General features: G+C 49.3%; 1 protein-coding gene across 1 annotated transcript; it reads right to left on the reverse strand.

Moving 5' to 3' along the window:
- Nucleotides 1-1415: 1415 nt before the first annotated feature.
- Nucleotides 1416-2791, reverse strand: LOC119107254 (phosphonoacetaldehyde hydrolase-like). The gene is made up of 3 exons (XM_037230673.1): nt 2722-2791; nt 2082-2200; nt 1416-1685 (listed from the first exon to the last, which is right to left on the reverse strand). Exons 1-3 carry the CDS (start codon nt 2789-2791, stop codon nt 1416-1418), a joined length of 459 nt encoding a protein of 152 aa, XP_037086568.1.
- Between the last annotated feature and the right edge of the window lie 8717 nt (nt 2792-11508).

Raw genomic sequence — 11508 nt, forward strand, 5'->3', positions numbered from 1 at the left:
ACATCACATTAAGTTCCACACTCATTTTGTACCCCATAGTTTTCAGATTCTTACGTTATTGCGACTCCTTGATATGTTAGGCCGGTTTGAAAATACTGGCAAGTTTTTCATGAGATATCATCTGGATCGGGCAAAAATGACCTGCATTTCATGGTAGCTCCCATGTGTGGGTGCACTGGATTTAAGGTGGAAGGGTTTTAAAAGGTTGGACAATGGCATATAAACGCAACACATCACGAACATTCATGAGCCCCACAAGCATTGCAGTTCTTCGAACTCTCGCCAAAGCTCTGGTTGTTGGGCACCATGGGCATTCTCTAAGCCTTACAACATTCAAGGAACTCAGGTTCTGACGTCCCGTCACTCAATAGGTGGTACTGTGGTGAAGACTGCCCGAAACACGGGCGGCGAAACCGAGACGCGCACTGAGTAGAAGCATGGAGAGAAACTTGCCGGCGGACGTCAGTATTCACCAAAACGACTAGAAAGCATTTTCTAAGCGCATTAACTAGGCGACGTTGCTCAAAAAACATGCAAAGCCGCCCAAAAGCCTAGAGACAGTGTATCGAATTCCCAAGGCGATGTCTGGGTGAGGGAGATGGACTGAAATGACCTGCATCTCCCGGCCAAGCCTTCACCTTCGAAGCGACCCTCCAGCAGAGCCAAGAACATCGTCACTTCCAGTAAAGCAGCAGCTCTCGGTCGAACCAAACTTAGTGATCACTCTGCGATGCATTTCCCATCGGAGACGATTTCAACCCTCAGTCGGTTTCTTTTAACTGGCGGCCAACACGGTCTCAATCAAGCGGCCGCAAAATGTCGCTGTTGGAATAAATCCGATGGGACCTCTCCGAGCTACCCAACCTAGCGGTTCTCTGGGACATCAAGTCGTTGTCCGAAGATAATTGTTATCCGAAAGTTTGGAAATGCTGGCGGACTTGCGATCAATGGGTTCAAAAGCGCCTCTTGCCACCGATTTCAATGATTGGTAACTAACACACAGCTCCGAGGACACCGGAGAAGTCCTGCACGGAATCGCACTAGTGATTGACTGCAGGCCCTCGAAGGACACCGGCTCAAGTATTCCGGGCCATGATGGTAGCTGCAGTGCCATTCCCGCCTAAATCATATTGCTGGCAAAAGTGTCTCTGTGAGTGTGCTATGAATCCGTGATCATGTATTTGTGACATTCCGATAGCATTAAATATCAACACCCTAGTCTTGCTTCAATCTCCCCCACCTCGGGCAGCAGCTCCAGCTCACTGCCATCATCAGCCGCAGCTCACCTTCAGTACCAGCCGCAACTCACACTGAGGATCAGCCGTATTTCATCATCAGGACCAGTTACAGCTCACCATCAGCATCACCACCAGCACCAGCCGCATCTCACCACCGGCACCATTCGCAGCTTACCCTCAGCCCCAGTCGCCGCTCACCATCAGCTTGTCGAGGATGGGCCGGACAAAGCCAGTGCTGGAGCCTATCTTGACGCCGCGCTCGCGCAGCGCCGCCACCACCTGCGGCACGCCCGTGATCACGTCCACGTGCTTCGCCAGCGCCTCGATGTTCTTGGGCACGAACTTGGCGTACATGCGGTCGACGTCGTCGTCGTTGGGCGCGCGGCCGAACTTGGCCAGCCAGCGGGAGCGCACGCCGCCCATCTCCAGCATCTTCTCGATGTGCGTCTGCCGGGTGGAGTGTGGACTCAGCTCGCGGTAGACGGAGGCGATGACGCGCGCTGCGGGCCGCAGGCGTCCATGTCGCCCATGCCGGCGAGCGGACATGGGGGCAGGTGTTGGGAATGAGTACACGATGCGTTCATGAGTACACCGGTACAATGAGTACACGAGTACACGAACGTAGGTTCGTGTGCACATCGAATTCGTGAAACACGAAGTCGTCAAGCTCTTCTTGAAGATTGGTACCAGGTGTGACAAGGATGGATCACGGTGAAAGGTGAAGTTGCGTGACGTATGGCGATGATTCACAGTACAAATCACTTTCAAAACTGCCAAAATAAGTAGATGAATGTGATAAACATGGGAAAAGGCTGCAGCCGGCTGAACCAAGTATGCTCTCACCCGTTTGTGCATGCCCATGGGCCCCCTGGCCTCTTCGTCGGAGACCTCCACTCCCTCCTCCTCGAAGATGGAGCGGAACGTGAGGGCTGGCGCCATTACACCCGTGTCCACCACCGTGCCTGCAAGACCAGACGGCAAGAGTGTTGATCACCGCCATCCAGCACCTTGCACAGTACGGCCATTAGGATCATAAACCTGGAACGTCTTTCTAGGTGAGTCTACAAGTTACAATATGTGAGATGACGAAGGTGTAGAGCTGGTGCTCAATTATAAGAGGGGGTTGTTAACTTGTTCCTTTCGAAAAAGATGACGGGAAGTACTATTTTGAGGTTCTGTGTTATTTCCACATAATCCTCCAATGCAGCATGCTGCATCTGCTTTGTTATCAGTCTGAGCCTGGTCATTGTCACACTGGTACTTCCTCACATGGGGAGGGGGCAAATGTAATTTTTTGGCAAACTTTTGCGAGTTCCAGCTAAGCTCTTGCAAAATTACTTGTGCATAGCGTTAACGTATTGCCTTTTGGTGGAGGCCATAAGCCTATGCCCCCCTCCCCCCCCCCCCCCAGGCTACATCCCGATTGTCACTCCTCTTAATACGTTAGGCACGGTCATCTCAACTTGCTACCGTAGGTCCTCACCTGCCCAGTCAAAGATGACTGCCTTCACTTTGCCCTGGTAGATCCGCTTCATCCGGTATTCGCAAGCCATCTTTTTGGTCTGCTGGTATGGGAAAAAGATCACGTTAGAGGCCATTGCAGTCCGTCTAGAGGTATCATCAACTAGACATAGTAGTAAATCATCTTTGAGTCAAGTACATTAACCTGTTCACTTGTACCAAATCGTGCAGGGAAATGTGCACATCAGCGAGGATATAATGGGCACGATCCGGGGTGTCTCCTGGTCTAGAGGTTTCGGGATTTCAAACATATTATCTTTCACTGGGTTTGCTAAATCTAAGCTGAGATCTTAAGGTATAGGTCACTTTAAGGCTTCATCCGGTATAGTTAAAGCACACGCATTCGTAAGATTTATTTGCTATGTTTCGGTACCCCATTGTAAACCATTTCAACATTTATTACAACAATCAAAATAACACAGCCATCGCCCCGACTCACTTACTTACTGACTTGAAATTCGCGAAGTAACATCTCTTTGAGTTCGTGGGATGCATTTTAAGATGTGTAAAAGGACATTAATAATGGGCTCCGGCAGTAAAGGACCGACATTCAGCAGCCCCTGATAGCGTCTAACCGGCGCGGCCGGCTGTGCTCATGCCTCCGGGCCATGGACCACGTGACCTGACCGAGGTCACGCGTGCGGGCCAGAGTGGTCGGGGACTTCGGGCAGGGTTGGCCGGGTGCGGCCGCGAGTTAGCTGGTTCACGGGAGCTGGATGTGAAGTGACTGAAGTGAGCCAGGATCTACACATATGTGAGACATGTAAGCCATATGATTATTACTGGATTGTGTTGACTGAAATATGTGTGGCAAATGCATCTAACCTGCTCAAGCTGGTGCTCTTCCACCCTTCCATTGGTTTAAACTACTGGGCAATTCGTGGCACTACATGGTGATGGCACACAAAACGTTTATCAAAAGCTCATACATCTCTGATCGGTGTGCGGTGTCAGGGCTGCCACAAAGGTGCCGTACGGTCTGACTAGGGAGGCACCTCGCCGTCAGCCACAGCATTAGCGGTGAGCGCCAGCCACAGCACCAGCCACAGCGCCAGCCACAGCGCCCGCCACAGCGCCAGCAGTGAGCGCCAGCCACAGCGTCACTAGTGGGCGCCAGCGATGAGCGCCAGTCGCAGCGCCAGCGGTGAGCGCCAATCACAGCGTCACTATTGAGCGCCAGTCACAGCGCCAGTCGCAGCGCCAGCAGTGGGCGCCAGTCACAGCGCCAGCAGTGAGCGCCGGTCACAGCGTCACTAGTGAGCGCCAGCCATAGCGCCAGCGGTGAGCACCATTCGCAGCACCAGTGGTGAGCTTTAGCAGCAGCGCCAGCAGTGAATGCCTGTCACAGCGTCACTAGTGAGCGCCAGTCACAGCGTCAGCGATGAGCGCCAGCCACGACGCCAGTGGCGGAGCAGAGAGTCGACGCCCGTTTAGCACACAGCCGCTGGAGGGTGTGCTGGTGTCCGAGCGTGGACCAGATCACTGATGGAGCGCCAGCTGCGGTGTTCTCAACACACCGGTTGTTTTGAACCGGCGACATCGAGTAGGCGTTGGAGGGCTTGAATTCACATGCTGTGGTTGTCGTTGGTCGTGACAATTGTGCTCGAACTAAGGCCGAAAGACTCCTCAATCGTCTGCAAAGTGCTTTCGACCGGGTTCAGTTCGTCAACCTGCATGAAATGGGAGGTCATTGCGTCATTTATATGACATGTCTTGTTCATGTAATGACACGCTGGCTTAACACGCGCCCGGGTGGCCGGCTAGATACCCTTCGCTCGGGTGGGGGTCAATTTCACCCCCCTGAGATCTCGGGAACTAAGAAAGCTAGACACGCCCAATTTACAGGGTGTGTTGACCTGTACGTGAACTCACTTAGGTCAAGGTTTTAGATTTCTATGTCATGACCTTTGGGTCAAAAAAGGTCAAACAAGGTTAAGTTCCAGGTTGGTCTCCAAAGTGCCCCCAGAATCTAGATAACCGTTTCTAAGCAAAAGGTCTCATGCTCATTCAAGGCCGGTGACCATGTTTGACCTTTTTAAGGCCATGGTGACCAAAATCATACAAAATTGTTTTGAGTTTTGCATTTCACCAAGCGACAAAGATTACGCTAGGCAGTACGTTCCTAAAACAAAATGTTGACCTCGGTCATTTTAGGTCAATAACATATTCTGACCTCTGAGAAGTCCATGACAGATGTATAATGCAGTTCCTGCTATCAATAAATTCGAAATGAGCACCAGAAACTATCACATACAGCAAGCCCTAGAGTAACAAAACAGGCTGGTTTTGACCTTGGTGTGACCTTCATAACTGACCTTAGGCCAATTTGATTTGCTCATTTAACTGTTGTGTTGCCTAAGAAAGCATCTCAGAGAGGTATGGATTCGTCCAACACCCCGCTGTTGGACCAGATTAAAGGATTCCCTAGAAATTGCCTTCGCTGAAACCATGGCCTGTATTTGACCTGTCATAGGTCAGCGACCTTACAAGGCACATCTAATTTTTTATACCAACTGATCCGCTATTCAATTGTCTACAGCTATGCAAAATTTGGCGTGGCTGCGCCGCGCTGTGCGGAAACCACTCTAGAAAACCTTCGGGAGGGGGGATCAGTTTGACTCCCGCCCGAGCGCGTGTTAACGCTTTAAACTGAAATTGATTGATCACACAACACGAGGAATGTTGCCACCACACCCTTATCATGGCCTACTATATGACCTCGCTCCTGAAGTTGATAGCGATTCGATTGCGATGCATATTTTTGGAATACATTCCAAGTTTGTCGTGTTTACGATAACGACACATACAGGGTCGAGACAGACTGGGATTGGCCGATGACTGTTGTGTGTAACGCCCACGGTAGGCGTGCTTGGACTTGATTTTGGAATGCGTCAACATGCCATTTTGAATAAATTATACTGAATATTTTGTGTGCGCAAGAATTCGATGCTTCCAGCACATTTTAATAACGTATTTGCAATGAAATCATTTCCAGTCTACTTATAGGGGCTGTTGCCATCTGAAGATATTGCGGGAAGTATCAGACGTGAGGGACAAACTCGCTTGTAACTGTTGGTATGCTTTTAAGCGCTAAAGAGTGCTCTTGACAGCATAAATTCTCTATTCCTTGCATACGCTCCCCAATACGTCATTTTGGCCACGTGATTCGATGCTCAACTTATTCGTTTAAAACTTGCATTTGACACGCTCTGGGGTGGGGGTCAAATTGACCCCCCCCCCGAAGGTTTTTCCAGAATGGTTTTCGAACGGTCTGGCGTAGCCGCCAAATTCTGCACAGCTGTATGCAATCAAATAGCAGATCGTCTGGCATCAAAAAGTTAGACCTACCTTGTAAGGTCGCTGACCCATGGCAGGTCAAAGTCAGGCCATGGTTTCAGCGAAGTAAATTTCTAGGGAATCGTTCAATCTGATCCAACAACGGTGTGTTATACGAAGCCATACATCTCTGAGATTTTTTCTTAGGCAACACAACAATTGAATGAACAAATTATATTTGCCTAAGGTCAGGTATGAAGGTTAAAACAAGGTCGAAACCGGCCTGTTTTATTACTCTAGAGCTTGCTGGATGTGGTCGCTTCTAGCGCTCATTTCTAATTTATTGATTTCAGGAGCTGCATTTTACACTTTCCATGGACTTCTTAAAGGTCAGAATAGGTCACTAGCCTAGAATGACCCGGGTCAACACTTCGTTTTTAGGAACATACTGCCTAACGTAATCTTTATCGCTTATCCAAATGCAAAACTCAGAGTGGTCTTGTATGATTTTGGTCATCATGACCTTCAAAAGGTCAAAAAAGGTTTATGACTTAACATGAGCATGTGGCATTTTGCTTACAACAGTTATTTCCATTCTAGGAGCCCTTTCGAGAAAAACCATGAATTTGAATGTGTTTGCCTTATTTGACCCGCAGGTCATGACCTAGGAACCTCAAACTTTGATCTAAGTGAGTTCACGTACAGCTTAAGACATCCTGTGAACCTGGTGTCTCTATCTCCCTTAGCTCCTGGGATCTGAGGGCAAAATTGATTAGGTTAGGTTAAATTGACCCTCGCCCGAGCGAAGGGTATACAACCGGCCACCTGGGCGCGTCTTATCGCAGATTGGAAGCCAATTTATGTCCGGTGACGTGACGATTCGGGCTGACTTACACCAGGCACGGATACATCAGAAGTCAAATTCGCTCGACCTTGAACACAGTATGGCCATTTAGAAGGCGGAATTCGTGTGGCGTTTCTATGACGTCATACATCTCTGAGTGAGTTACATTTGGGCGGCACGAAAAAGTCTGCACGCGTTTGCTTGCACATGGCTCGGAAATGAGAGGAATGATATTGAAAATGCTCAAATTGTCTATCTAAATCCAAACCCTATACAAATGTTGAACAGTCCTCGCAGCATCCACCATGTTCCCTCGAAAATGAAGTACTCTCTTTTCTGTGCCAAATATGTATTATGATCATTATTTATGTGGCATGATAGCAATGACCTGACGCCCATTTGAGACCGAGTCAAGTGCCGCACATCACGACAGACGTGAAAGTGACCTCTGACCTACTGCGTGCGTGTGCCCCTGCGTACCGGCCAAGGTCGCCACAGCGTGCTGCTGCCTTTCTTTTCGTGCGGATGTGCGCGGCCGGCGTCGCCCTGAGGCCGTGAGGCCTGAACTGTGCGCTGTAAGCCTGGGGCCGGCGTAAACTGTGCGCTGCAAGCCTGTGACGGCGTAAACTGTGCGCTGTGCTGAAGCGTGACGCTTATGTCCGCCTCTCTCCTCTGAGTGGGTCGGCGTGACTACAGTGTGGTGCTGCCGCTGGAGGAGAAGACCCGCGCACGAGAAGGTGCTCCCGCCGCCAGGTCCTGCCGGTCTCCCGCGAGGTGAGGTGGTGTTTGTTGCACCGGACTGCGGTGACGTCGGGAGGGGGCTGGTCGGTACCCCAGACGGCAGAGCGTGACCGTACGCTGGGTGGAGGTTCGGGGTGGTCAATGTGCGTGAGGTGTCACAGCTGCTGGCATGGCGACATGACGTAGCGCTGGCTGACTGCCTCTGACATTAATTCATTCAGGATCATAGCATAATGCTTTCATTGTCCGCCACCAGGCAGGACAAAAGGTGATGGTCAGCATTCCAGCATTCCCTTGTACTTGGTCAGCCAGGTGTACGGGCGGGAGAAGGAAGGGGCAGGGGGTCCGGCTTCTTATCGTTGTGGGAGCAGCAACCCTGTCTGATCCTCAACTTTCTAGATGATTTTATGTTCTGTTTACTTTTGTGCGTTTTGATATGCACGGGAAGAATTGGATTGCGGGAAAATACGTGGGACTATCTTATGCTACCATATGCAGCGTATACATGAATACATTTTGGGTGGAAGACCAACCACCGGGCACTCGTTTCCCGTGGCCCAGCGCACGCTAACTACCAAAGTTTCATCCTGTCTGTTTATATAGCCTTGGCCTGTCTCCCTGTCCAGGAACCCCCGGGATCGTTCTGTCAAGTTCAAGATAATATACAAAGCTTGTTAAGAAAACAATATGTACCCTCGTCCTATGCTCAAAGGCGGATCAAGCCACCCAAGGCCATAGCCAAGCACTTTCCGGAAAATTACTATGCTGCGGCATCCGGGCAATAGTAAGGACTTCCTATAACAGGCCCTGTAACAAGCGTGCCACCTGTCGTATACACCAGTGAGAAGTGGTGCCCAGACGTGCGCATGCGACATAGCAGTCACACGATCAGTTCGCAGCCAGTCATGCAGTGTCGTAGAACTGCCGACTTTGGGTGTAAAGCAACACCCTATAAGGAGGAATTCTTCCACTCCTTTACCCCATGACCGCGTTCGATCTGTCGTCAGCACGCTTATCAGCACCAATCACGGCCCAGTATTCGCCCTACGTCACGCCACCAGACAACAGGTGGTCATATGGACTGTGAAGGAAGTCATATGGACTGTGACGTCACACGCCGGCTGACGATGACGTCAGGATTTTTTGTTAGCCCGTTAGTATGGAGGGCAAGCGCTACTAGATTAAATAATTCCGAACCGGGCGTTTGATTTAGTTTGCTCTTGCGTTAGGCGAGCGCGTTTAGGGTGTCTCTAACTTGTCTTGTCTCTAATTTCGGGGAAATGCCGCGTAAGACAGATAGGGAGGGAATTGAGCCGCGAAGAGTGGCTATGAAAAGGCGAAGTGACAATGATATTGGTGTGGTGTGTGGTTGTGTTTCCACAGCAAATTCGTAGCGTCATAGTTCACACTTAAAATAAGAGGGAAGGATTTGACATAAGTTCAGGATGGGAAGAAGCACTGAACATATGGTTGGATAGATAAGGAGCCACACTTTTACATGGTCACCAGTAAGCCAGAGTTAGTGTGTCGTCTGAAGTAAAAGGTAAAAGAAGAAGGAAAAGTAAAGTTAAGAGCTTTCCCGTCATCCAGCACATCGGGAGCACCGTCAGCACGTATAACGTCACGCATTCCAGCTGACAGTCGTGCTGACGACAGATCGGACGGGGGTCCATATTTTATGCGAATTTTTCACACCTGCCTGACATTGTCAAACTACACATACCAAACCCATATTTCCCTTTCAGAGGTTTTAAGATATCATCCAAAACCGAGTTCACTTGAAACATCAAGCGTAAACAAAGCTCATAGAACCTTGACACCAATGGCTATATACTGCCTCACCTACACCTGAATCATGCCTGTGTATGTACAGAGCAAGGACACCAGGTACCTTCAAGCCCGAGAGCCCTAGTGGCTCCAACCACTTGCATGCATCAAGCTTGGTTTGTTTACAAAGGCCTCACAATACAGCCGTGTGGCCAAATGCAAGGTTCATGCATTCCCAATTTTTCGGGTCACACCACGCAAACACCACACCAGCAGACCAGAGCCTGGTACAAACACCAAGTAAAGCCTAGTAGAGAACTTTACTCCGCGTATTTTTTACCCGAAGAAACTTGAGCACTAAATTGCACCGCTCCGGAATGCAGGAGTAAAAAATTCAGGAAATTACTTCTAATTGAAAGCTTAAGCTGAGTATCACCATTTGAGCACTCGTTTTTAACAGATTTTTAGGTCAAATGACTTGATTACAAAGTTGATATTAAGATATAAGTCTGTGTCTTATTCAATTCCTTTGTATTTTCTTAATCTCACAAGGGTGCGACACAATTCCATTTTCCTTCCTTTCCGACTATCTTTAAAGATGCCAATGAAAACGTGAAGCCAACATTTCAACTTGCAGTCATTGAGTATGGATAATCAAACCTAAATGGACGCCTTTGCTGCAGCTAAAAGGCAAGCAGCAAACTAGTTGTGCGGCGATCTATAGGTTATGTCCGTTTGGAGGAGGGAGAGCTTGTGTTGTGGAGCAGACCTAGTAATGCACCTTGAGCTTGTGTTGTGGAGCAACCTAGTAAATGCCCTTGACAGAGGCTTACCATGACAATCAGATTAGCTGTTTCAAAATGATTTGAGGGGTTTTGATTCGTGTGGTTGTCAACTTTGTCTGGTGTCAAGAAGCTGACACGAATAAACTGAATCAAAACACAAGTTGAGATCAGCCAAAAATAAACTCTATCATGTTTTATCACAAGTGCTTCATGTCAAGAAATAGGTGAAGAGTATGAGTTCGAACATATGGGCTATTCTAAGCTAGGTTAGGTTGGTCAATTGCTGGCAAGTGGCAGTAGCGATATGTGCAAGAATCAGTGACTCACAAATGCTGCTGTGATACAAATAGGTTGGACGGAATGAGAGGAGAAAAATCTCATTTAGGCTAGGCTTAGTTATGTTACTTTCGTGGAAATAAGAGTTATTGTTTTGCTAGAAACAGTGACGTAATATTTGTTTGTTTTTTTCTGACGCGACTCTAGCAGAGGCCAGAGGTATGTCCGTTGTTTCTGATTTGGTGATATGTTGCTGTGCAGAAGTCCATGGCCTTTTTGTTTAAATGCTTCATGCTTGTTGAATTTTTGTTGTTGAATTCCTCTGCTTTGTTTTGTGTTTAAAAATCCTGTAGAAGGGATGTGCAAAGTGCAGCATCAGCACCTTGCTATTGCATAGTTTTTAATGCTCATTACACTATTATGCAGTTACCATTATTTAATGTATTCGGTTTCACTGTGATGCCCCAACATGTTAAAAGGAAAAACATCTTTGTCATGTTTATGATATATCCATGCCAACTGGAAATGTATAACTTTGTTTTCTGCAGAATCTCTTACTGACTCATAAGCTCCATTTTTTTAACTGAACTTGTCACTTCTGCACGGTCTTTTTGCGACAGATTTTTTCACTCCCACCCCAGTTCAAGGTCGATTCTAGCTCACTGCAATCCTGCGAGTGACGGGCCGCCGACGACGGGAAACAGCCGGGCTAGGGCGGTGGCCGCCGACCATGGAAAACAGCCGAGCTAGGGCGGTGGCCGCCGACGACGGGAAACAGCCGGGCTAGGGCGGTGGCCGCCGACGACGGGAAACAGCCGGGCTAGAGCGGTGGCCGCCGACGACGGGAAGCAGCCGAGCTAGAGCGGTGGCCGCCGTCAACGGGAAACAGCCGGGCTAGGGCGGTGGCCGCCGACGACGGGAAACAGCCGAGCTAGGGCGGTGGCCGCCGTCAACGGGAAACGGCCGGGCTAGGGCGGTGGCCGCCGTCAACGGGAAACAGCCGAGCTAGGGCGGTGGTTGCCGTCAACGGGAAACAGCCGAGCTAGGGCGGTGGCCGCCG

This window comes from Pollicipes pollicipes, unplaced genomic scaffold (genome assembly GCF_011947565.3).
Source record: "Pollicipes pollicipes isolate AB1234 unplaced genomic scaffold, Ppol_2.1 Scaffold_6686;HRSCAF=7923_pilon_pilon_pilon, whole genome shotgun sequence".
Classification (NCBI taxonomy): domain Eukaryota; kingdom Metazoa; phylum Arthropoda; class Thecostraca; order Pollicipedomorpha; family Pollicipedidae; genus Pollicipes; species Pollicipes pollicipes.